This window comes from Trachypithecus francoisi, unplaced genomic scaffold (assembly GCF_009764315.1).
Source record: "Trachypithecus francoisi isolate TF-2019V2 unplaced genomic scaffold, Tfra_2.0 Lachesis_group7, whole genome shotgun sequence".
In the NCBI taxonomy this organism is placed as follows: Eukaryota; Metazoa; Chordata; class Mammalia; order Primates; family Cercopithecidae; genus Trachypithecus; species Trachypithecus francoisi.
The window spans coordinates 87,597,815-87,625,256 of NW_022681472.1; the positions used below are offsets into that span (position 1 = coordinate 87,597,815).

At 44.6% G+C, this 27,442-nt stretch overlaps 1 protein-coding gene across 1 annotated transcript in view; it reads right to left on the reverse strand.

Annotated features, from left to right (window-relative positions):
* Window positions 1-27,052, reverse strand: part of KCNQ3 (potassium voltage-gated channel subfamily Q member 3) — a 361,709-nt gene extending 334,657 nt beyond the window's left edge. The window contains exon 1 of the mRNA XM_033202782.1: window positions 26,099-27,052. Within this exon, the coding sequence (XP_033058673.1) occupies window positions 26,099-26,484 (386 nt within the window). The 5' untranslated portion in view covers window positions 26,485-27,052. The remainder of the gene's footprint in view (window positions 1-26,098) is intronic.
* Between the last annotated feature and the right edge of the window lie 390 nt (window positions 27,053-27,442).

The window sequence follows — 27,442 nt, forward strand, 5'->3', positions numbered from 1 at the left end:
TGCAAGATGAATCTGAGTGTCAGCTCGACTGGAGCTCAGGGAGAAGGGCCCAGAAAAGGACCAGGAGAGAAAGCATGGGCCTGTCCTCAGGCTCATCTGGGTTCCATCCTAGCTTCACGGCCTAACAGCTGTGTGTCCCTGGGCAAGTCACCCAGCCTCTCTGTTCCTCCACTCTCTCATGTCCACAACAGGTCACGGTGATTACAATTATGTACAATGTGCCTGGAGTGTTATATTAATAACAGTAGCTTCATTTCTACAAGATGTGCTATGTGTCCACACTGTACCAAGTGCTTTACATAAATAAACTCAGTTTATTCTCCTATATTCTTTTTTATTTTATTCTCCTTTATTCTCTATAAGGAAGGAAATATGAGTACCTCCATTTTACAGATGAAGAAATGGAGACCCAGAGGAATGAAAGAACTGCCCAAAGTAATCCAGCTAGGAAGGGGTCATCTCAGTGCCTGATACTCCCACTGTCCTTTCGCCCCACTGACCACCGTGGAGCAGCAGATGAAATGGGCTTGAGGAGCCAGAGAAACTCAGACATAATTAGATGCATTAATATGGTGATGTACACCCATGTTCCTGGAAGTATGACTCATAATAGCCAAAAGGTGGAAGTGAAGGAACCCAAGTGTCCCTTCATGAGCGAATGACATATACACATACAATGTAATATTATACAACCACCAAAAGGAAGGAAATTTTGACACATGATGCAATAGGGATGAAGCATAAGGACATTACGCTAAGCCAGTCACAAAACGACAAATACTCTATGATTCCATTCGTAAGAGGTACTTAGAGGTGTTAAAAATCACAGAGATAGAAAGCAGAATGTGGTTGCCAGAGACTGGGGAGAGGGGGAAGTAGGGAGTTACTGTGTAGTGAGTACAAAGTTTTAGTTTACAAGATGAAAAAAAAAACATTCTGTGCCACTGAACTATACACATAAAAATGGCTAAAATGATAATTTTTTTTTTGAGACAGAGTCTCACTCTGTTGCCCACGTTGGAATGCAGTGGCATGGTCTCAGTTCACTGCAACCTCCACCCCTTGGGTTCAAGTGATTCTCCTGCCTCAGCCTCCCGAATAGATGGGATTACAGGTGTGTGCCACCGTGTCTGGCTAATATTTGTATATTTAGTAGAGACGGGGTTTCACCATGTTGGCCAGGCTAGTCTCAAACTCCTGACCTCACATGACTCTCCCATCTCGGCCTCCCAAAGTGCTGGGATTACAGGCATAAGCCACTGCACCTGGCCATTAAAATGGTAAAGTTTGTGTTACATATATTTTATTACAATTAAAACACATTGATATGGACATAAGAGGCCTATGCTTCTTCTTGGGTGCCCCAGTATTACTCCCTGTACCTCCATTTAGATTTATTAGTTTCTTCAGATGGCATTTTTTGAGCTTGGTACCTACTCTATTTACAGCTAGAATCCCAGAGGCCTGGATTCATCACCACTTCATCATCATTGCTGTCCTAGCAGATACTTACACTCTCATTTGTGCTCAGCACTTGTCCACGTGTTCCATCTGCACTAACTCATGTAACCTTCACCGGCACCCTTAGAGGTGGATACTATTTTTTTTTTTTTTTTTTTTTGAGATGGAGTCTCGCTCTGTCGCCCAGGCTGGAGTGCAGTGGTGCAATCCCAGATCACTGCAAGCTCTGCCTCCTGGGTTCATGCCATTCTCCTGCCTCAGCCTCCTGAGTAACTGGGACTACAGGCACCCACCACCATGCCTGTCTAAGTTTTTTTGTATTTTTAGTAGAGACGGGGTTTCACCATGTTAGCCAGAATGGTCTCGATCTCCTGACCTCGTGATCCACCCGCCTTGGCCTCCCAAAGTGCTGGGATTACAGGTGTGAGCCAGTGCACCCGGTCGGTGGATACTATTAATATTCCCATTTTATAGATGAGGAAACTGAGATCCAGAGAAGTGAAGTCACTCGCCTGAGGTCACACCACTGACATTCAGACTCCCCATAGTCTGGCTATAGACTCTCAGCTCCAAAAAGCCTCTGTCACCTGAAACACAAGCCACATTTTCATCCACATTCTCTCTGCCCACCCCCAATCCAACCAAAGTGGCCAGACTTCTGTAACAACAAGTCGTGCGGGCTGGGGAGGGGTCTGAGTCACCGCAATATTCCTGGAACAAGCCCACTGCTTCTGCTATTTCCAAAGTCAGCATTTCCCACGGCTATTTTTTTCCAGATGAAAGCAACGAGGTCCCTAGCTTAATATGTTTCTTACAGTGACACTAATTAATGTTCCAAACACCAGGGCTTGGGGATTGAGGGTGTGTGTGTGTGTGTGTGTGTGTGCAGTTTGTGTTTAGGTAATATATTTTTCCCAACTTTTGAAACGATGTATGTGGATATTTTACCTGAGCTAAACTGTTTATAATTCAAAAAGCAGTGTTAGCTCTCTTTCTTTTTTTTTTTTTTTTGAGACAGAGTCTCGCTCTGTTGCCCAGGCTGGAGTGCAGTGGCACGATCTCAGTGGTTCACTGTAAAACTCTGCCTCCCGGGTTCATGCCATTCTCCTGCCTCAGCCTCCCGAATAGCTGGGACAACAGGTACACGCCACCATGCATGGCTAATTTTTTGTATTTTTAGTAGAGACGGGGTTTCACCATGTTAGCCAGGATGGTCTCAATCTCCTGACCTCGTGATCCACCTGCCTTGGCCTCCCAAAGTGCTGGGATTACCAGCGTGAGCCACTGCACCCAGCCAGCTTTCTTAAAGTCATAAAAAACTACTGTGAACTGCACACTAACCCCACAAGTGCAATCCATTCTGCAGCCTCCTACATATGTATTTTTGCTTCAACCAACCGTGTGAATGCTGGAAATCTGAAGCCAGGGGCCTTAGGCAGTCACGGCCTTTAGAACAAGAAGTTTTACAGATCACAGAAGGGAGTGGTCCTCAAAGAAGGATGCCAACACCCCAATCAGACCCTTTGGAAAGACTAGATCTGATTTATCACAACAGGGGAACTCTAACAGTGCTGTGGGCAGGAGCCCAGGGTGCTGAACATCCTGCAGAGTGTGTGACGTTCCTCCCCCATAAGGAACAGTCCCATCCATAATAGCTTCTCCACTGAGAAATCCTAAAAATTGTCCATATAGTCTTTCAGGGAAGAAATATACAGAGACACCGAGGTTTCTTGCCTAAGGTAACACAGTAATTCCTTAGTTAAGGAAGGTCACATCCCTCCAGCTTAATCTCGTTTCACCCTCTCACCACTCAGCTATCCAACCCCTCCCAGTTCCATATAAAGGGTCCCTGGATGCAGCCACTGGGAAATGATCACACTTTAGTGACTTGCTGCATTTTCTCAACTCCAGTGACTCCCTTCTGCCTTCACCCCTAACCCACACTCTGACACGATTCCATCCTTCCATGCCTGGATCAAAGGCTGCCTCCTCCAGAAAGCCAGCCAGAGCTCTATCCCAGAACCCCTCCCAGCAGTCCATCTGTAGTTTGACTTTCAGCCTGTGTACCCATCTGCCTTTGTACTAGAGTTGTTTATTAGCATTACTCTTACCATCAACAGTACTACGCCAGCTGCTTAACTACTATTCTGCTATCCTATGGTCACAGTGGGCTGGTGGGGCAAGACAGATTATCCTATTTTACCAGTGAAGAATTTGAGCTTAGGAAGGTTAGCAACTTTCTGGAGGTGGCACAGGGGGCAAAACAGGGATTTTCTCCCACATCTGACAACAGAGCCCACACTGTCGTGACAAGGCCAGCCTACCTCCCTCCGTGGTCATGAGCATGTCCACCTCCTGTCCAGACAATGAGGTCTTTGAAGGTAGAAGCCCTGCCACTTCCATCCACATCCACTTTATGGCAAACCCTCCATAAATCATGTCAGAGTCCAGGCATCCTGACTCCTGGTCCAGGACTTGCCACCTGGTCTAGGAACTTTTCATCCTATAAGCCACCCTTGACCCAACATGACCTCCCTCAAGGCACATGGTGAGTCAGGAGTAGGGCCAAACAATGAGAAGTTCCCTAAGGTTCCTTCCTCCCAACAACCAACAACAGTTCACTACAGTAGCTTCAGTCAAACAAAATAAATACCTTCTCATTATATCTTTCTGGCTCAGCAGGCTGCTTTAGCATCGCAGTGGGCCAGGCCCATGAAGGCATCCAAGCTTCCAGAACTGGAGGACTTCTACATGTGCCATGGCTACATGCACAAAACCCGCCAATCAACTTTTTAAAATAGACTTTATTTTTTAGAATCATTTTCTTTTTATTTCCTTTTTATTCTTTTTGAGATAGAATCACTCTGATGCCCAGGCTGGAGTGCAGTGGGGCAACCACGGCTCACCGCAAGCTCTGCCTCCCGGGTTCAAGTGATTCTCCTGCCTCAGCCTCCCAAGTAGCTGGGACTACAGGCGTGCATCAAAACACCCAGCTAATTTCTGTAGTTTTAGTAGAGACGGGGTTTCACCATGTTGGCCGAGCTGGTCTCGAACTCCTGATCTCAAGTGATCCTCCTGCCTTAGCCTCCCAAAGTGCTGGGATTACAGGCGTGAGCCACTGTGCCCATCCATGAATAGTCTTCAATTTAGAGAACTTCTGATACTACAGTACAGAATTCCCATACAACCTGCAGCCAGTTTTCCCTATTATTCACATCTTACATTAGTATGATACATTTGTTACAACTAATAAATCAATCCTAATGCATTTTTATCAACTAAAGTCCATACTTTATTCAGATTCCCTTAGTTTTTACTTAATATCCTCTTTTCTCCCAGGATCCCATCTAGGATACCAATATTTCATTTAGCTGTCACATTTCCATAGGCATCTCTTGGCTGTGATAGTTTCTCAGTCTCTCCTTGTTTTAGATGACCTTGATAGTTTTGAAGAGTACTGGTTGGGTATTTTGGGGAATGTTCCTTGGTTGCAATTCGTATGATTTTTCACCCATGATTACACTGGGGTAATGGGATTTGTGAGGGGTAAGACCACAGCAAAATGCCATTTTCATCACATCATGTCAAGGGTACATACTATCAACATGATGAATCATGGTTGATGTTAACCTGGATCATCTGGTGTCTTACTCCATTTAGAGTACTATAAAGGAATACCTAAGGCTGGGTAATTGATAAAGACAAGAGATTTATTTGTCTCTATGGTTCTGCAGGGATGGTGTCAGCATCTGCATCCAGTGAGGACCTCCGGTTGCTTCCACTCATGGGAGAAAGGGAAGGGGAGCTGGCACGTGCACAGATCACAGGATAAGAGAGGAAGCAAAGCAGAGGAAAGGTGTCAGGCTCTTTTTAACAACCAGCTCTCATGGGAACTAATAAGAATGAGAACTTACTTATTCCCCAACACACGGGGGGGCATTAATCTATTCATGAGGGATCTAACCCCATGCCCCAAATACTTCCCATTAGGCCCCTACTTTCAACACTGGGCATCAAATTTCAACTTGTAGTTTGAGGGTACACATATCCAAACTATAACACCTGCTTTGAGGTCGCGTTTTACAGGTTCCTCCATTATAAAGTTTTCTTTTCCTTTTTCTTTTTTTTAACTCCCTTTCCATACCCTTTGGAAGGAAGTCACTGATGCAGCCCTCACTAGGCTCCCTCTCCTTGAGGGTAGCATGTTTACATAAATTACTTGGAATTCTTCTTACAGGAGAGTTCTCTCTTCTTCTCATATTCACTAATGTATTTGTTATATATCAGTATTGGCTTGTGGATATTTATTTTATAGTTTTGTTACACTCCAGTACTACTTTATTTTGTGTCTCAAATTGCCCCACACTGGCCAGTAGGTGCTCTTTCAGTTGGCTTCTGTGCCCCTTTGACATACTCCCATCAATATGGGATTTTTTTTAAGCACTTCCTTACTTTCTGGCACTATAAGACGCTCTTGACTCACCTTGTATATATTTCCTGCCCATCCTAGAATCAGCCATTTATTCAGGGATCCCTATATCCTTTTTGTGCAGAATGGTTTTAGAAACCAAGGTCTGGGTGCCAGGTGTGCTCACTGCAACCAGGATTTGACTTTCTAGGTTCACTGAGCTGACAGCGCAAGGATATATATGTGTGTATATAGCCCATGCATACACACATATTTATAAATACTTCTATTCATAACCATCTGAGTTTGTATTAAGTTAAACATGAGCTTACATGCATATCTCCAACTCAAATCCATACTACATGGATATTCTAGACTCCATTTACTTTTCTGTAAACTCTCACTTCAGTGGTGAGAAACCTAGCTCCCACCACTGCCATATTTTGCTCAACCGTTAAATTCCAGTATACAAGTATAACAATATCAGAATCATTGACATGTCCCATGGGAAACAACAGAACTTATGTATTATGCCTTTTGTTTTTAGTCTTAGAAACTCCACTCATTGCCAAAGTTGCTTAGGCCAGCACCTTCTCTCCCCATCACCTTCAATGAGGTTGTTTCATTTATTTATAATATAGCTAGCTTCTCTTGTCACCATCTGCATTCCTCCCTGGGATTCCATGACCTCCTAAATAATTTTTTAAATTTACAAACACAAGGCTCACTTTTTGTGCCGTGAAGGTCTGTGGGTTTTGACAAATGCACTAAGTCATGTGTCCACCATTATGGCATCACACAGAATAATTTCACCACCCTAAAATATCATCTGTGCTTCATCTATTCCACCCTCCTTCCCTACCTTCTAGCCCCTGACAACTACTGATCTTTTTCCTGTCTCTAAAGTTTTGCTTTCTCTACAATGTCATATAATTGAAATCATACAGTATGTAGTCTTCTCACTTAGCACTGAAGCTTTTGTCATTTAGCAATATGCATTTAAGATTCATTCATGTATTTCATGACTTAATATCTCATTTCCTTTTACCACCAAATACAATAGTTTATTGTATGGATGCACAATGGTTTGTTTATCCATTCACCTATTGAGAGACTACTTGGTTGCATTGTTCTTGGCAATTATGAATAAAGCTATTAGAAACATCTGCATGAAGGTTTTTGTGTGGATATAAGATTTCAAATGAGTTGGGTAAATAAGAGCACAACTGCTGGACACTATTGGTAACACTGTATTTAGGTTTGTAAGCAGCGGCTCACGCCTGTAATCCCAGCACTTTGGGAGGTTGAGGCGGTCAGATCACATGAGGTCAGGAGTTTGAGACCAGCCTGGCCAACATGGTGAAACCCTGTCTCCACTAAAAAATACAAAAATTAGCCGGGCATGGTGGTGGGCACCTGTAACCCTAGCTACTCAGGAGGCTGAGGCAGGAGAATGGCTTGAACCCAGGAGGTGGAGGTTGCAGTGAGCTGAGATTGCGCCACTGCACTCCAGCCTGGGTGACAAGAGCAAGACTCCATCTCAAAAAAAAAAGAAAAAGAAAAGAAACTACCCACTGCCTTCCAGGTGCTTGTACCATTTTTCCACTCTCATCAGCAATGAATCACAGTTCCTGTTGCCCTACATCCTTGTCAACATTTGACATTGTCCTTGCTTTGGATTTTAGCCACCCCCATTCAAATAAGTGTGTAGTGATATCTCAATGTTGTTTTAATTTACAATTCCCTAACAAAATTATATTCAGCATCATTTCATCTGCTTATCTGCCATCTATATATCTTCTTTAATGAGATGTCTGTTCAAATATTTTGTCTATTTTTAATTGAATTGTTTTCCTTAGTGTTGAATTTTGAGAGTTCTTTGTATGTTTGCTACAAGGTCTTTATCAGAGAGGTGTGTGGCAAATATTTCTCCCAGTCAGTGACTTGTCTTTTCATTATCTTAACTGTGTCTTTTACCCATTAAACTTTCACAACTACTCTTTTGCGGTAAAAAAAATCGAGGATCAAAATGATAGCTTTTTATAGCACCATTTTAGTCTTGACTAACACTAGCAAGTGTAAACTGTAAAAATCAACGAGTTATTACAGGGCCCTGTAAATATACTAAAACCACTGAATTGTACATTTATTTATTTATTTTATTTTATGTTATTTTATTTTTTGAGATGGAGTCTTCTTTGTTGCCCAGGCTGGAGTACAGTGGCACAATCTCGGCTCACTGAAATCTCCGCCTCCTGGGTTGAGGTGATTCTCATGCCTCAGCCACTTGAACAGCTGGGATTACAGGTGCTCACCATCACGCCAGGCTAATTTTTGTATATTAAGTAGAGAGGGTTTCATCATGTTGGCCAGGCTGGTCTTGAACTCCTGACCTCAAGTGATCCACCCACCTTGGCCTCCCAAAGCACTGAAATTACAGACGTGAGCCACCGCACCCAGCCATGAATTGTACACTTTTAAATAGTGAGTTTTTATGATATATGAATTATATTTCAATTTTTACAAATGACAAGAAAATCAACAGTTAGTGAGTAGCAGTGCTGGGATATGAACTTTTCACTGCATCACAGCTACTGTATTCAGAATATCTGAAGCCAATTCCAGCCCTGCCCCTGAAAAACTCTGAGAAAGTCAGACACTTTTTCTGAGGCTCTTTGTTCCCATTGATAAAACAGGGGTCAATTGTACACATTTGACAGAGTTATCACAAGGATCAAATGCAACAATGTTTTTAATGATTTTTTTTTTTTTTTTTTTTTAGTAGAGACAGGGTTTCACCGTGTTAGCCAGGAGGGTCTCGATCTCCTGACCTCGTGATCCGCCCGCCTCGGCCTCCCAAAGTGCTGGGATTACAGGCTTGAGCCACCGCGCCCGGCCTTTAATGATTAACCTGATACCCTGGACACAGGTAAATAAGGAATAGAAAGAATGGTTACCATTGTTATTACTACTGTTGATATCCCAAAATGGAAGAGTATTCTCCCTCTCCCCACCTACCATTTTCCCTTTCCCTCCTTCCCTCTTTCTCTTTTCCTCCACACACACACACACACACACACACACACACGGATACATATACAGTATATGCCCCACTCAAGACACACAAACACACATAATGTGTGTCTTGAGTGGGGCATATACTTTAAACAACCTTTCGCTTTTATTAGATTTTCACTTCAAAATAGCCCTGTTTTGGAAGACGACAATTTGGCCTACAACATACTCACATCTATCAAAGAACCCAGATTAATTTAGTGGGATTAAAAGGACTAGTCTGTGTGGCTTCAATTGGCAAATTCATTTACAATATTTATTGAGCTCTTTTGTGACAGAAAAATAAAATCAAGTAACAAGTATTTGGAATAAGAAGTGTCGTTGGAGAGCACAAGAGGAGAGGAAAAACCTAGAGGAAGAAAAGAACCCAGGCATGAAGTCTACAAGGTTGTCACTCTAGTTGAGCCACAAATGGTATCCACAGCCCTGACAGCCAAAGAAAACAAAAAAACAGAAGCATCCTGCAGAATTCATTTTCTACAAGATGAAAACATGATTTACTCAGTCAAGAAATCTGCTAGTTTCTCACTCAAGTGAACCTAAAACTCTCTAGATCTCTTTTTCCCTACTCTTCAAGTAAGCAGAGTGTGTGATTGGGTTTAGACGTCTAACATGATTGCAAAAACTCAGTCCTGGCCTATCTGGAGGTGATATGGTCTAGGTGAGTGTTTTTCATGGCATACCTGCTTCCTCAGGTGACTTGGGCCAGCAAATCTTTTCTTCTACACTTCTTTTTTATTTTCAATGTAATTTCCTCCCTCTTATTAAAATGGCATATCAGAACTAACACATTATCATGCTCTAGGGCATAACCTTAGGGTAGGAGTTACGATACCATATTGACTTCAGCATTACTTTTACTCAGTGACATCATTTTTTCTTTTTTTCTTTGAGATGGAGTTTTCCTCTGACACCCAGGCTGGAGTGCAATGGCACGGTCTCGGCTTACCGCAACCTCCGCCTCCCAGGTTCAAGAGATTCATGCCTGTAATCCCAGCACTTTGGGAGGCTCAGGTGGGTGGACCACCTGAGGTCAGGAGTTCAAGACTAGCCTGGCCAACATGGTGAAACCCTGTTTCTACTAAAAATACAAAAATTAGCCGGGTGTGGTGGCGGGCACCTGTAATCCCAGCTATTCAGAATAGCTTGACATCATTTTTATATTAGCAGAATTGGAAAAGAACAGGGATGGAATGGCCATTTATCTGATACCTACTACAAGCCCATAAGTCTGTACTACAGCCACTTCATCTAATCCTTACCACGGGCACAGACAAGTTCACGTTACAGACGAGCACACAGCTCTAGGCTGGTTAAATGGTTTACTCAAGGTTACTGGTTAAACAATGACACAGTCAGACTTCAAAGCCAGTACTTATATCCATGTCTGTTTATCAGTGAAGCCACACACTCCTTGGAGACTGGCATTGTGTCCATTCATGCAAAAAGACTTGGTATCTATCCAGAGTGTCACCTGTTGTATCAAGCTCTGGAATGCAGAGAATGGATGCTTGCATGTATGGAATGTGCCACTAGAAAGCAAGTCTTCAATTCGCCTTACACAACTCAAGGTTCACCCAGCTCAGGTTTTATGATTCCACTTTCCTTTGTATCACTTTCAGCAACTTTCCTTCAGTGTGATAAAAAACCAGACCTTGGATTCTTCATGGTCAAGGCCGTACATTAGAAAATGAAGGAGGAAATGGTCTCCATCCTGTACACACGATGAAATCTACTTGATGGAAATCTTCCCTGATCCACTTAAACAGTGTTGACAACTTTACCTGATCTCCAAGTGGACTCAGTATCTGCATATATTAGAGTGAGTGTCACACCATTATGCAATTATTTACTCACCTATTTGACCATTAGTCCCTCAAGAGCAGAAACTGATTTATTCACCCCTCTTTCTCCTATTCCTAGCCTAAGGTCTGGCATCTGCTAGCCCTGAAATCAATGGCCTCTGAGTGATCAGTCAGCATGTCTTGAGTTTGATCAGTGTATGTATACAAAACCTAAAGGATTACATTTTTTCCAATAAATGTTTTCCCAGCCAAACAAGATATGTTCGAGTCATGGCACAAAAAGAGGAATTTAAAAAAGAAATCTCAACATTTCCTTTCGTGTTCCAGAACTGTGAAGAGGAATGTTAATGAATTCCCCAGGAAACCAGAACTCCAGCAAAGGGCGGAAGTCACAGAACCTCGTTTACAACCAAGATCCTGTCATTTTCTCCACAAAAGATGTGTTTGTAAGAGCAACTGGAATATCTAATTTAATCTTGTTTTGAAAATGCGAATGTTTCTCACATTATAAATTAGTAAGATTCTTCATTCTTTGAAGTATCACAAGTCACTCAGAATTATGTCAGCAGGATTGAAGTTGTCCATGTTTATTTAAAATAACTCTCTTGAGAGTTCTAGATCAGCTTGGGCAACATAGTGAGTACCCGTCTCCACAAAAAAATAATTTTAAAAAAACAGCGGGCATAGGCCAGATGTGATGGCTCATGCCTGTAATCCCAGCACTTTGGGAGGCCGAGGCAGGCGGATCATGAGGTCAGGAGATCAAGACCATCCTGGCTAACATGGTGAAATCCCATCTCTACCAAAAATACAAAAAAAAAAAAATTAGCTAGGTGTAGTGGCGGGCGCCTGTAGTCCCAGCTACTCAGGACGCTGAGGCAGGAGAATTGCATGAGCCAGGAGGCAGAGCTTGCAGTGAGCCGAGATCGCACCACTGCACTCCAGCCTGAGAGAGAGAGCGTAACTCCATCTCAAAAAAAAAAAAAAAAAAAAATAGCGGGCATAGTGGCACATGCCTGTGGTCCCAGCTACTTGGGAGGCTGAGGCGGGAGGACTGCTTTGAGCCCAGAGGGTCAAGGCTGTGGTGGGCCATGACTGTACCACTGGACTCCAGCCTGGGAGACAGAGGGAGACCCTGTCTAAAAAATGAATAAATACATGAAATAAAACAAATAAATGACATAAAGAAATAAAAGGAAAGAACTTGCCTGTTTTATTTGGTGAGAATTACAAATATGTGACCATACCATAATATTAACAAGGAGAAAGCTCCTTTCCCCAAAGGATAATGCAGGCAGTGACCAGGTTTTGCGGTGCTTCTGAGAACACTATAATTCCAGCACATAGTAAGAGCTTAAAAAGGTCAGCTGTCATTAGATACCAGGCATTGAATTTACATATTTACAAATACTTTTAATTCATTTTTTTCCTGAATGACAACCCTAACTGAAAAATTAATGAGGGGGAAAAAACACTAGAGAATCATGACAACCCTTAGGCTTCAAGACTTCCTTTACTTAAGAATCACTGAGAAAACAGAGCCACATATTGTGAGGTTTAAGTCACAGTATTTTATTTACTTACGAACCAGAGGACGACTACCAGTTGTCACTGGAGCCCTTCCCATACTTCCTCAGGACTCACTCTGAGCCCCTGCCAAAAGTAGCCTAAACGTTGCACGTTTGTATAAGAAATTTCTCTGCCCCCGGGAGCAACTCTTAAAAACAGTCATGGCTGGAGTTCAAGGACCATTCCAGGCTGTTCTAGATCACAATCCAGGGTCCCTAGGAAGACTGAGCCTCAACTGCTCTCATGGTAACCTGCTTAATGATACATGCTTATAATCCACTTCTTTCCTGTCTTATTTCACTTACTTTCTCCGATTTTACTAAATTCTCCAATTTTTCTTGGAATCACCTCCTAAATCATGCATTCTCAGTAGGGATGCTATTGCATGCCAGGAGGCAAAATTGGTTCTGGGAGGATAGAGTGAAGAAAACTTACTATTTTTATACTTTATATAGCAAGCCCATATAAACACACAATTTACAAAGATATACACAGTATATCAGTAATATTAACATTTCATGGGTGGGGGCAATTGGGGAAAAAAGTCTCTAAAGACTCCTCAAAGGGGAGATAATGAAAACAAGATAGAGCAACTATGTGGTAATAAACCACGTGCCCTGAGTCCCCTGTCTCAGTGTCGGCTTCTGGTGAAACACAAACCGAGAGAGAATGCCAGCACTCATCCCCATGCTCTGTTGGTCAAGGTCCGGTCCTCCGTGGCTTCGCTTAACCCTTTAAATAACCTGGAAGGCAGGGAAAATTAGGTCCATATTTCAGATGAGCAAACTGAGGCCACTAGAAGTAAAATGAGTTACAGAGACTACAGAGCAAATCAGCAGAAGACTCAAGGTGACAGCTTGGGTTTGCTGGTGGCTGAGCAGGTGTTTCCTGGGCTCTCAGCCACACCTTAGAACCATCTAGAGTGCCTAGCCCATGGCACACAGAAATAACACTACAAATAAATGTAAGTGGCTGTTACTAATAAAAATAAATCAGGTCTCCATGAATGGAACAAACAATGGTGCTACCCCACAGGTGACTTTATAAACCACCCAGTGGAAAAACATTAGTTGTCATTAACATGGAGGTTTTGAATGTCGCAACTCAAGGTTGAGCTCAATGGAGTTCAGAGACTATTTTATAGGACTCTTGCTAGAGAACTAGATGGGAGGCAGGGGAAGGACAGAAAAATCCCAGATCTTAGCTCTGGGATTTCCACAGAAAGAGAAGCCCTCCTTGGCAAGAGTCCATGTAGGGATGCCTGATCCCTCGGCCCAACCTATGTTTACTCCTCCTCCTGTTCATTTATAAACAAACACCTCACCTCACATGGATCAATAAGAAAATGTGGCCCTGAGTGGTAACTCATCTTGCCCTTGAAAGAAAACATTCTGAACAAATATCCCTAGCTTTTCTGAGATGAAGTGAAAGACTCCATCACGCAAAACTACACTTCAGACAGGATTGGACTTAGATCCTAAGGCAGCTGTGAACCCAGAGGAAACAAGACTCATCTGATGGCACACACTGCTGTTGGAGGCACGTGGGGAGGCCAGTGTGGCTGAATGGATGCCGGTCTTGCATGAAGACCTGGTTTGGGTCCTCCCCTTAGGAGCACCACTTTAGGCAAGTTTTAAATGGCCCTGGGCCTCTGTTTCTTCTTCTCAAAGTTCCCATCCAGCTCCAACAGCCTCTGATTTTTCTAAGCTGTCAAGTGCCTCTCTCTGTGCCGGGACCATAAATCCCATAAATTGCTGCAAAGTAACTGCTGATTAGTGTGATTAGCCTTGCTGATTATTAAGTACTGCTGGTTTCATTTTTCAGACTGGCATTACCGGGGGAGAAGCATCCATAGCTGATACATAAGACAGCTGATATGGAGTGAGATGAAGCAGAAGCTGGGACTGTAGGGACAGGCAGAAGGAGAGAGATGAATAGTCTGGTTGGACTAAGTGATTTTTCCATTAGGACACATGGCCTGGGCTAGATGAGTATATTATCCTAGCCCCAGGACTTTCAAGTCTTGTTGGATAAGATTTCACTCCATCTCTGCAAGAAGACACCATCAAGGTAGAAATAAACTTAAACTGCTGTAATGAGTTTACAAAGAACCTAAGGGGTCAAAGACAAAGAAGTTCTATGCATAGCCTGCCTGCCTGCCTTTGGGTAGGACACCAGCTTAGGAGAACCAGGTTTGGTGATTTGCAAGCAGGCACCTGCTGTAGTTAAGCAGGTTACCCTGACACTGAACAGATGGCGGTGTTGCCCAAGAGGTGATATTGCCCAAAAGGTGATATTATAAACTGTGAAATGATGTAAAAGCATTAGTTATTACTAATATGCTGGTTTTAAAGGGCTCAACCCAACTGTTACACTCTTGCAGAGTGCAGATGATTTTACATGACTCATGAAAAGGAACGCATGGAGAGGAGAAGAGGTTCCCAGCCCTGAGGTCTGAATTCAGTATAGAGAGAAGCCCACCTCAGAAGGAAGCCAGCCAGAGCCCACGTATGGATACCCTATGAGCCAGCTGCTTAAGTTCTCACTCTTACTTAGTCATACCCTACATGCAGGAAGCAGTCTTGTTCTTGAGCTTTAACCCAATTCGTTCCCTAGAGAAAACACTTCAAACAACTCTTCTATCCCTTCTGTGGCAGAATGAAAAGTCGCATCCAACAAGGCTACAATGTGGATGGGATTTGATGTGCATCCTGTGACATCTGCAAAATCAGAGGGGGCCTCAAAACTTGACATTGACTTCAATTTTCTTATCTCCAAACCTGCGGCTCTCTTCGTCCTTCCAAGGGGTGATCACCTTGGGGAAGCTAACATCCCTACAGACAAAGGTGCTGAGGTATATGGTTAATAGAGGCCCAATAAAAGCAAGCAGTGATGATCAGGTGATGCAACATAGACAGAAATGTGGCACATTTGTGCACAGGCAGATGCTTGAACCCAATATAGACAAGGTCCTAATTATGGGGCCCACCTGATCCTTCTACAGCTTTAGGAAAATACAACCTCAGGATGCTGGCACTCACGTTCTCTCACACATTGTGACTCTTACACCAATTATATGCAGCAGGTATTGCAATGCCCATTTTGCAGACTGTACGGTAAGTGAAGTGTCCAAATTACATAGTTAATGCTGCTCTCCTGAAAGCTCACCCAGTGTTCTCTGACAAACCCAGAGCTGTCTTGGGCTACCCAAAACCAGAATTACAGAGCATGGCATCTGAAAAGGGTTTTTATTCAGTCCACATTTGAAGACCTTTTCCTTGATTCCCTTGACACTGTCCCACTTGTTAAAAGATGAAACAAATCTTGTTTGCTTTCTGTGAAGACCTCCAGACCCAGACCAAAGAGAAAAAAGGAGCAAAGACCCTGATCAGTGGGAAAATACCATAGGATCACGCTTGATTTATGAAACTTAAACATTTATGGAATTTTAAAAAATGAATATAAACTTGAAAGTGGGAGCTTCCAAATAATGCAAGAATAATTTAGCATTAAATTGAAGAAAATTTGCATTCTGTTTTCCAAGCAGGAGAGGGAGACCAGGCATCACTTGGACAAACAGTAGTATCTTCATCTCATTCTCGGCTGCTTAAACCTCCCTTGAAGAAGTCTCCATTGATACAACACAGTAAGGTCAGTGATGCTTCCTTTTCCTGCTCTCCTGAGGTTCCTCATTTGCATTCTATCATTGCATTTGCTACACTCTTTAAATTTAGTCATTTCCAGTCTCTCTCTCCATAGAGAAAGAACTATGGCTCATCTCCCTCAACAGGCTGGCACAAAGTTTGGCAAGAAAGTCTATACACAGAATCCATGAATCCAAGAAAGCCCATGCAGCTCAGCCAACAGTTCTCAGCCTGGCTTCATGTTGGAATCACCTGAGGGCAATGCCTGTCATCTGGACTCATATATGTGCTTTGCGTGTTTGTGTGTGTTGAGTTTTATTCTTTTTAAACTATTTGTAACTTTTTTATTTCTAAAAGATTTTTTTAAGTTAAAGGAATAATATAACATACATATATATTCTCTTTTCCTGAATTTACCAATTTTTAATATGTATGCTACATTTTCTTTTTCTCTTTCTCATTCTGGGTGTGTGTATTGTGTGTGTGCATATACACACACACTCATATCGCCTGTCTGTGTGCTGAGCCATTTGAAAGTAAGTTGCAAACATCATGACTTGTCACCATTAGCTATTGCACCATGCATCTCTTCAAAATACAGAACATCCACTTACATAACCACAATAAAATGATCGAACTCAATATATTAAATTTTGATACAATAATGTTATCTAACATGGAGGCCATATTCAACTTTTCTTAATTATCCTTATATAGTATCCTCTGTTATTTATTTTTTTCAATTGGAACCCATCAAGAATCAAGCACTGCCTTTGGCTGTTGTGTCTCTTTAGCCTCCTTTAACTGAGACAGTTCTCCTCATCTTCTTTTGTTTATTTGTTTGTTTGTCCGTGACATGAAGCGTTTGGAAGAGACCATGCCAGATATCCACCAGGATGCCCCGCAATTTGAATTAGTCTATTATTTCTTTATGATTCGATTCAGATCATTTTAGGCACCACTGCAGGTATGTTGTACATTTCCACTGAATTACACCAGAAGGATGGGTTAGTTTGTCTCATTATACACAAGTTTGATTACTTTTGTTCAGGTGGAGTCTGCCAGATTTCTCTCTTACGGTACCTTTTTGCTTGGGTGATTCACATGCATGCCAAGGTTTGAGAGGCCTGGCTACTCAAAGGGTGGTCAGCGGAGTAGCAGCACTGGTTTCCCCTGGGAATTTGTCAGAAATGCAGCTAGTCGTCAAACTCCTGACCCAGGAGGGAACAGTTCTGGTCTCCCTTTGTTACTCTTCTATTGAGTAGACCAAGACATGGTGAAAGAAGCACCGCACAAGAGTGAGGACTCAGGTGTGACTCCAGCTGTGCCACTTCAGTAGCTTTAAGAGCCTGGGCAGATCACCTAACTTCTCTTATTCATTTGTAAAAGAGAGCCACTGCTCACCCTCCAGGTCAATACGGATGGCCACCTGAGATGATCAAGGGGAGTGTGCATGGATTTCATGAGGGTTGCAAGAAGGCAGCAGATTAGATATGATCAAGAAGAGAAGCAAAAGAGAGAAAGTATTTACTAAATGCCAATGATGACATGTCTAGGCATTTTATATCCATCATCTCAAATTTCACAACAATGCAGAATAATGGAACGACCTCTATGACTTACCACATACAAAAATCAACTCAAGATGGATTAAAGACTTAAAAGTAAGATCTGAAACTATAAAAATCCTTGAAGAGAACAGAGGAAACACCTTAGGACCCTGGTCTAGGCAAATATTTTATGCCCGAGACCTCAAAAGCATAGGCAACAAAACAAAAAATAGGCAAATGGGACTATTTTAAACTAAAAAGCTTCCATGTAGCAAATGAAACAATCAACAGAGTGAAGAGACGACCCCTTAAATGGAAGAAAAAATTGAAAACTACTCATCAACAAGGGACTAATATCTAGAATACACAGGAAATTCAGCAGTTAAAAAACAACTAATACCATTACAAAGTGGGCAAAGGATATGAATAGATATTTCTTAAAAGAAGACATATATATGATCGAAAGATATATAAAAAGATGTTCAATATCACTAATTATCAGGAAAATGGAAATCAAAACCACAATGAGATATCATCTTACCCCAGTTAGAATGGTCATCATTAAAAAGACAAAAAATAACAGATGCTGATGGGGATTCCGAGTAAAGCAACTCTTACATACTGTTGGTAGGAATGTAAATTAGTACAGCCACTATGGAAAGCAATATGGAGATTTCTCAAAAAACTAAAAATAGAACTATCATACCATCCAGCAATCCCACTACTGGGTATTTATCCAAAGGAAAAAAAATCAATGTTTCGAAGAAATACCTGCACTCTCATGTATACTGCAGTAGTATTCCCAATAATAAAGTAAGGAATCAACCTAAGGATCAATCAATGGATGAACAGATAAGGAAAATATGGTATATGTACACAATGGAATACTAGTCAGCCACGAGAAAATGAAATCATGTCATTTGCAGCAACTTGGATGGAACTGGAAGTCGTTATGTTAAATGAAATAACCCACACACGTAAAGACAAATATCATGTGTTCCTACCCATATGTGGAGCTAAAAATACTGATCTCATGGAGTAGAGAATAAAATGATAGATACCAGAGGCTGGAAGGATGAGTGTGCAGGAGTAGGGGAAAAGGAGAGGTTAGTTAATGGGTACAAACATATAGTCAGAGGGAATAAGTTCTAATGTTTAATATCAGAGAAGGGTGACTATAGTTAACAACAATGTATTGTATAATTCAAAACAGCTAAGAGAGAGGACTGGAAATGTTCCCAACACACAGAAATGATAAATACTCCAGGTGACAGATCCCCCAGACACCTTGACTTGATTGTTACACAGTCTACGCATGCAATGAAATAGCACACGTACCTCATAAATATGTACAAATATTATCCATCAATTAAAAAATTTTTACAACAGCCTTGGGAGGTAGGCATTATTATCTTCATATTAGAAATAAAGAAATGGAAATTCAGGAAGGTTGAGCAAATTATTCCAGGTTACACAGAAGAAACAGCAGAGTTAAATTCAACCATCGTTTGACTTCAAAGATCATGCTCTTACTGCTGAATAAAGAATGACAACTTATCAAAAACCTTGCTTCTCAAAATGAGAAGGAAATTGGCAATACTGAGGAAGGAAATGCAAAGACAGTTCAGTGGGACGAAAAAAGGTGAGGATTGATTGAGAATGGTTAAGAAGACCAACATCAAGTGGTAGATGAGAAAGAACAAAACACATGGGAGCTGAAAAGGAGAATGAACTAAATAGAGTCAGGGAAATGGAAGTGCCAAGATAGTTGAAATCAGCATTGTCTATAGAAAAACTGATGTTACTTCAGTAATAAATTGTAGTTTATAGGCATGGCTAAGATACTGCTGGAGGGATTCATTCTGCTCTGGCTGGGAGGTTGACAGATGACCAAATTCTGATACTTCTGCTAATATTAACAAGGTTGTCATAGAGTATATGTTCCATTAGGTAGAGATTGTTTTGTTTCCTTTTGTTTTGTTTGTTTGTTTCTATATCCCTAACATGTAGAAGAGTGCCTGGTACAGAGAAAGTGTTAAGAAATATCTATTAACTGATTAACATTAACAACACAAATATCTAATACTGAATTTTTCCTTCATGTAAAGTGCTCTTAGCTCCACAAGAGCCTATAACTTACTGATAACACTTCTCAGATGAAGAAACTGAAGCCCAAAGATACAGCAACTTGCCCAAGACCATACCAGCTATAAGAAGCAAGCAAGTTTGGAAGCCCAAATTTTTTACCTCCAAATTGGGAAGACTCTGCATTACTGACAGCATTAAGTGGGCATTCAGTGTCTCCTCCATCATGAAGACAATAGATCTTCTTGTCAACATGCTAAGTCTACTAGGCAGGCCCTTTATGTTCCAGAGCAGCTGCTGGCTCCATGTGTCTCACTACCCAGTCTTGCCTGCCAGATGTCCCTGGAGCCAGCATACCTCAGAATGCAATCAGTGGGTATTTCTTGTGATCATTTTCGCTTGGTTTGTCAACAGGAGAGTGATTGATCACAGCTGGCTGTGGCAAGATGGTCAGGGCAGCAGGATGCCTATCCAGTGCCAAATGAGATGAATGCCAAGATGAAGCCAGCATCTTTTCACTAACAGGCAAGGAAGGGGGAGTCCCTGGACAGCTCAGGACAGTCACAGTGTCAGGTATGTATGACTTTTAAGGATATCCCTATTCAGAATTAACTAATGTATACTGAGTGCCTAGTGTTGGGCTAACTGCATTCACATACACTATTCTTTGAGCCTAAAAACCACCCTGTGATAGGGTAGTGTAATCATCCTCAATTTACAGGTCATCCCTAACTTGACTGCTGCAAAGTCACAGAGACATAAAGCAGTCCAGACGTGAACTCCAAATCCAACACGTTTTTCATAAAATCAGAATCTCTTTCAGCCATAAGGTTAAAAATACCAGAGAAGTGATCACCCTCACTCAAGTTAAAGCATGGTCTCCAATCTTGTTTTCTCTCCCCATAGTCCATTTTTGGACTTCTAAGAACTATTCTCATAATTAAAGTCCTGTAATGCTGGCTTTGACTACTTACTGTTATTGTGATAATAGTAAACCTATAGAAGCAAAGTCTTGATTAACCAGAATCCTTAGAGAATTCTTGCATGCATCCATTCAGCAAATGCTTACTTAGTATCTACCATGCACTCTGCAGCCTGCTAGGGAGTGGTAAGGCTACAGGAGAGTAAGCAGCTCCCACTCTCGAGTAGCTCTCAGCTCAACATGGCAGACAAGCAGAGATCCATCAAATGCAAGGTACAAAATTCTATGCCTGGGGAAGCTGGGCCAAGGTGAAGTGGAGTCACCAGGTGAAAGTAGGGGATGGGCATTTGATATGGTTTGTCTCTGTGTCCCCATCCAAAACTCATCTCAAATTGTAATCCCCACGTTTCGGGAGTGGCCTCGTGGTAGGTGACTGAATCATGGGGGTGGACTTCCCCCTTGCTCTTCTCGTGATAGAATTCTCACAAGATCCAGTTGTTTGATAAGTGTGTGACTCTTCCCCTTCACTCTTGCCTTCTCTCCTGGCACCACGTAGGACATGCCTGCTTCCCCTTCTGCCATGATTGTAAGTTTCCTGAGGCTTCCCCAGCCATGCAGAACTGTGAGTCAATTAAACCTCTTCCCTTTATAAATTACCCAGGCTCAGGTATTTCTTTATAGCAGGGCGAAAATGGACTAATACAGGAAATTGGTACCTGGAGTTTGGGGCACTGCTACAAAGATACTTGAAAATATGGAAGAGACTTTGGAACTGGGTAATAGGCAAGGTTGGAACAGTCTGGAGGGCTCAGAAGAAGATCGGAAATTGTGGGAAGGTTTGGAACTTCCCAGTGACTTACTGAATGTTTGACCAAAATGCTGACAGTGATATGGACAATTAAGTCCAGGCTAAGGTGGTCTCAAATGGAGACGAGGAACTTACTGGGAACTGGGGTAAAGGTCACTCATGGTATGCTTTAGCAGAGACTAGTAGCATTTTGCCCCTGCCCAGATCTGTGGAACTTTGAACTTCAGAGGATGATTTAGGGTATCTGGTGGAAGAGATTTCTAAGCAGCAAAGCATTCAAGAGTTAACCTGGCTTATTCTGAAAACATTCAGTTATGTGCGTTCACAAAGGGATGGTTTGAAAATGGAACTTATATTTAAAAGGAAAGCAGAACATAAGGATTTAGAAAATTTGCAGCCTGACCATGTGGTAGAAAAGAAAAACCCACTTTCTGCAGAGAATTCAAGCCAGCTGCAGTCATATGCATAAGTAATGAGGATTTGAACGTTAATAGCCAAGACAACAGGCAAAATGTCTCCAGGGTATGTCAGAGAATTTTGTGGCAGCCCCTCCCATCACAGGCCTAGAGGCCTAAGGGGTAAAAATGGTTTCCTAGGCCAGGCCCAAGGCCCCACCGCTCTGTGAAGCTGCTTGACTTGGTGCCCTGTCTCCCAGCCACTCCAGCTCCAGCCATGGCTAAAAGGGAACAAGGTACAGCTCAGCCCATTGCTTCAGAGTGTGCAAGCCCCAAGCCTTGGTGGCTTCTGTGTGGTGTTGGGCCTGTGGGTGCACAGAAGACAACAGTTAAGCTTTAGGAACCTCCACCTAGATTTCAGATGAGGTATGGAAACACCTGGCTGTCCAGGCAGGAGTCTGCTGCAAGAGCTCTCATAAAGAACCCCTGTGAGGGCAGTGCAAGAGGAAATGTGAGGTTGGAACCCCCACACACAGTCCCCACTGGGACGCTGCCTAGTGGGGCTGTGAGAAGAGAACCACTGTCCTCCAGACCCCAAAATGGTAGATCCACAGACAGCTTGCACTGTGTGCCCGGAAAAGCTACAGATACTGAATGCCAGCCCATGGAAACAGCCACAGGAGTTGAAACCTGTAGAGCCACAAGGGTGGAGCTGCCCAAGGCCATGAAAGCCCAATCCTTGCATTAGGGTGGCCTGGATGGAGACATGGAATCAAAGGACATTATTTTGGAGCTTTTTTAATGAATGCCCTGCTGAGTTACAGACTTGCATGGGGACTGTGGCCCATTTGTTTTGGCCAATTTCTCCCATTTGCAATGGGAACATTTACCCAATGCCTATACTCCCATTGTATCTTGGAAGTAACTAACTTGTTTTTTACTTTACAGGTTAATTGGCAGAAGCAACTTGCTTGTCTCAGATGAGACTTTGGACTTGGACTTTTGAGTTAATGCCGGAATGAGTTAAGACCTTGGGGCACTGTTGGGAAGGCACGAAATATGAAAAGGACATGAGGAAGCAGGGGCAGAATGATATGTTTTCGCTCTGTGTCCCCATCCAACTCTCTTCTCAAATTGTAATACCCACATGTTGTGGGAGTGGTCTGGTGGGAGGTGACTGAATCACGTGCGTGAATTTTCCTCTTGCTCTTCTCCTGATAGAATTCTCAGGAGATCTGGTTGTTTGGTAAGTGTGTGGCTCTTCCCCTTTGTTCTCTTTCTCCTGCCATCATGTAAGATGTGCCTGGCTTCCTCTTCCCCTTTGCCTTCCGCCATGATTGTAAGTTTCCTGAGACCACTCCCCACACCTCCACTAGTCATGCAGAACTGTGAATCAATTAAACTTATTTCCTTTATATATTACCCAGTCTCAAGTATTTCTTTATAGCACTGTGAAAACAGACTAATACAGCATTTGAGGCAAAAGAAGCAAGGTAAGGGTTTGATTGATTTCCATATTTCTTGTATTCTACCTTTAGGAAGGAGAAAAAAATAATCTCATCTCATGGACCTGGTTCATTTTAATAATAAAAAAAAAGCATCTACTAAATTGTAGGTCCATGGTAAGCCCAATTTCCTGGACCCATTGCACCATTAGCCACAGCCCAGAACAGATAAAGGATGCTTGAAAACATAAATTTCAATTCAAAATCCTGAATCATCAAGGAAAGCTTCGGTTATATTCACTTGACTGGACTGCCTCCGAAGCTGCAGGAAGAATGTACTGTGCATATACTAAGTAAGTATGCTTCGATATTAGGAGCTCAATGGCAATTCAACACAGGTTTTCCTGTGTGGCTCCCAATTTATCAGAATCCGCAATCCCACCACCACCCCAGTTCATCCTCCATTTTCCTAACACTGGGTTCCCGGGTTCTGACCAGCCCCCAGCTTGATTCTAAACTCTCATTTCTAGCAATTTGCCAACTGAGAGCTAGCAAGGGGAGGCTAAGGCATTACTCACAGCCCTGCATTAACAATGGGGAAAGGAGCACTCAATGACACTCAGCAAAATACCCAGGGTCGCACAATTGTTGGAAGAGGGTCAGAACTGGAATCCGGGCTCAGAAACAGAGTGAACCCACTGCATTCAAATGTGAGCTCCAGAAACCTTAGCTGTGTGATCGTGGACAAGTGATTTTCTCTCTTGAGGTTTTCACATATTTATACAATGGAGATAATAATTTCCACCTAATAGTACTGTGTGAGAATTAAATAAAATTAGTACATTTGCATATTTGCATATATATGTATTTGCATATATAGTTCCTAGCTAGGTAACTGACTTCCCTCTCACAAAGTCTTAAATTTTCCCGGATCCTTTTTGGGAAACCGGCTCCAGGTTTTGGCATTATCAAATCTGCTTCCAGGTGATGGAATAATTCTAGAAAAAAGTAAAATTGAGGCTCAGTCAGTAACGGCTTTAGCTATTCCCTTCCCCAGACTGGGCAAGGCAGGCCTGGAGGTGCTGGCTGGGAAAGGTGGGAAGAGAAGAAAGAGGCAGCCCACATGCTTCCATAGGATCCCCCGGTTTTTCAGTCAGTACATACTGAACACGATGTACATGTGAAAGGACATGTGAATCCTTGTATGACTGTGTGCCCTCAACAAACTTCTTGTGCCTTTTTTAACTATCACATATTTCAGTATTCACTTCAATTTAACTAAACATATTGCTAGAGACAGAGAGATGAATGTATTTTAATCCTTTTTTGTGCCACCTAAAAAGAGCAAATGAAAGAGGAACAATTGTTAAGCCGTATCTCCAGCCAGATCCTGACCAGCACCTGCAAATACACACACATTCACTCACACACACACTCACTCACTCACACACTCATACAAACACCAAATTCCACGTTTCTGGGAAAAAGTCTTACTCCCACCCCACCCTTCCTGCTGGTTCCTTAGTTTCCGGGAAGGCACCCTCTCCGGGCTTGGTAACCTCCTTGAAGAAACCTGTTGCTAAGTCTGAGGTCCTGTGTGGACGCCCCCACCTGGTGGCCGAACCTGGAAAAACGTTTCCAACCAAGGAAGACTGGCAGGTAATGTAACTAACTCCGAGGCTCCTGAGCCCTTCCGACCACAGCAGTCATGGATGAACTGGAGGAGAACAGAGAGGAAAATCCACTGCTAAACGCTTGGAGGATGGGGGGGGGGGTGTTGCCAAGGTCATAGGCAATTCCCTGCCAAAACCCTGGTACAGTACAGCTTCCTAGAAGCAGCCATCAGGATGACTAAACCAGAGCCAGGAGGCAGAGCTTGATGGCTGGACGTGCCCTGCAAGCTCCGAGATGGGTGCTGACAGCACAGATTTCCAATCTTGAGTGAGGAGCACCCCCGCCATCCTCTCCCCCCTCCCAAATACGGGTGGATTTTCCATCCCCAGTGGCAGGTGCAGAGGGAGTTCCTTCTTCCTTCTGGCCATGCATTTACATCCGGACCAGCAAGGAGATTCTTTCTAGGAGAACAGTGCCTGGGCGCAAACCTCCAGGCCAAGCCCCTCACATTCCTGGTGCTCCAGCCCAGCCAAAGCAGGAGAAGAGGCAGCAACTGAGGCTGAAGGAATATCAGATCCCAAATCAAGGAATGTTTCAGCCAAAAGAGTCCCCGGCCCCCTCACCTCCTGGCTCTGTGAAGCCCCAGCCCCTCAGCCTAGGCTTAGACACACACATTCCCATTCACTTCCCTAAAAGGAATCCTAAGATATGCATTTTGGCCAGTCCCAGCTCCCAGTCAGAGCAGCACCAGGTTCTTCTTTGTACCAGTACCCAGCGATCAGAAGGGTGGCACAAGCAAGCAACAGACAGACACACACACACACTCCCCACTATGGGTGGTGCGCACCCCTCCCATCCCCAACTAAACTCAGTGGCGACCCCAACAGAAGGGATCCACCCGAAACAGAAACACAGCGCTCATGGGAGGACCCGCTTTATCCTCTTCAACCCTCACATTAATTGGAAAAACCCACATAATTCTTTTAAGCTTCCAAACCAACACCCCGAGAAGATGTCATAAATGCGCACCCGCGCGCGCACACATCCGCCCAAATCAGCAGGGGAACCACGCTTCGTTTTTTAAGCTCCCAGTGTGGAACACCCGGAGAGCGGCTCACAGACACACACACAGACACACACACAGACACACACACACACACACACACACACGGAAACGCGCGCTGAGGACGGTCTGGTCTCCCATTCAGCGGGAAAGCATCGTGGGTTTTAAACCCCAGAGACTTTTCAGCTCTAGCCCCGACCCCGAGCCCCCACGCGCGCCGCCGCCGAGGGCGCCCGGAGCGGCCGGGTACTCACACCAGCGCGTGGTAGAGCAGCGCCCAGCCCCGTGGTCTCTCCAGGGCGTCGTAGATCAAAGTTTGGATGCGCCGGTACTTGGCGTTGTTCCTCTTGACGGGGCGGGTCAGCGGGGTCTTGGCCAGAAGCCCGATGCCCTGCGGGGTCCTCCGCTGCCCCTCGTCGCGGCCGCCGCCCTCCAGCAGCAGGGTCCCGTCTTTGTCGGCTCCGGCCCCGAGCGCCAAGGTGACTTGCTCCACGTCGCCGGGCGCCAGTCCCACTTTCCGCTCCTCGTCGCCGGCCGCCGCCGCGTCCCCCCCGGCTGGGTTAGCGGCCCCGCCGCCTCCGCCGCCCCCGTCGCCGCCGCCGCCAGCCGCCCCCGCCGCCCTGCGCGCCTTGAGCCCCATCTGCCTCGCCCCCGCCGGCCGCTTCGCCTTCTCCGCTGCTGCTCTGGGAAGAAGGGGCGCTCGGGGTGCGTGAACGAGGCGGCGGCGGCGGCTGCAAGCCCGGGAACTCCAATGCCATGATCCGCGCGCCCCTCCCCACCCACCCCCCCCAAAAGCAGGCAAAGGCGGACCCCCTGGGGGGCAGGGGAGGCCTGGCAGGGGATCAGGGGGTCACATTCCGCGCAGGTCAGCCGCGGGACCCCGAGGGTCGCGGTTCGGGGGCTGCGGGGAGGCTGGGAGCGCGCGCGAGGCTGGCGCGGAAGCGCTAGGGCGCGCGGCAGCTGGAGCCTGGAACCGGCGCTCCGGGGCGGCGGCGGCGGCGGCGGCACCCAGGCCGGCAAGCCCGAGACAGCATCGCAGTTTATTTACAAGCCCGGTGCCAGCCGCCCTCCCGCCCGCCACACGCGCCGCCGCCGCCGCCTCCTCCTCCCTCCTCCGCGCTCCCACCCGCGCCCCTCCCCGCCCGCTCCAGCCTCAGCTTCGCAGTAGCAGCAGCAGCAGCTAGCGCGCCGCGGGCCGAGCGCACGCCGCCTCCCTCCCTGCCTCCCTCCTTCACCGGGGTGGGGCCCCATTGTCCCGCCCCGTCGCGGCGGGAGGCCTGGGCGGTGGCGCCCCGCCTCTTCCCACCGACCCCCATCCCTGATTGTCTGGGGACCCCGGATCTCCTGGGCTGCCGCCGTTCCCGTTACAGCCAGGCAGTGCACTAGGCGGCCGCAGAGCCCGGCTCCTCAAGCTCGCGTGGGCGTTGGGGCTTCCCCTGGATGGGGCGTGACGGGGGCCAGCGGGGGAAAGAAGAGGGAGGGAGGAGGGACTGGGGGGTTGTCTCCCACCGAACATTGGCTCTGTGGTTGCAGCTTTATGAATTTCCCTCACCCCCTACCCCTGCTCCTCGGCTTCAGAGGTAAAATCCAAGTTGTTG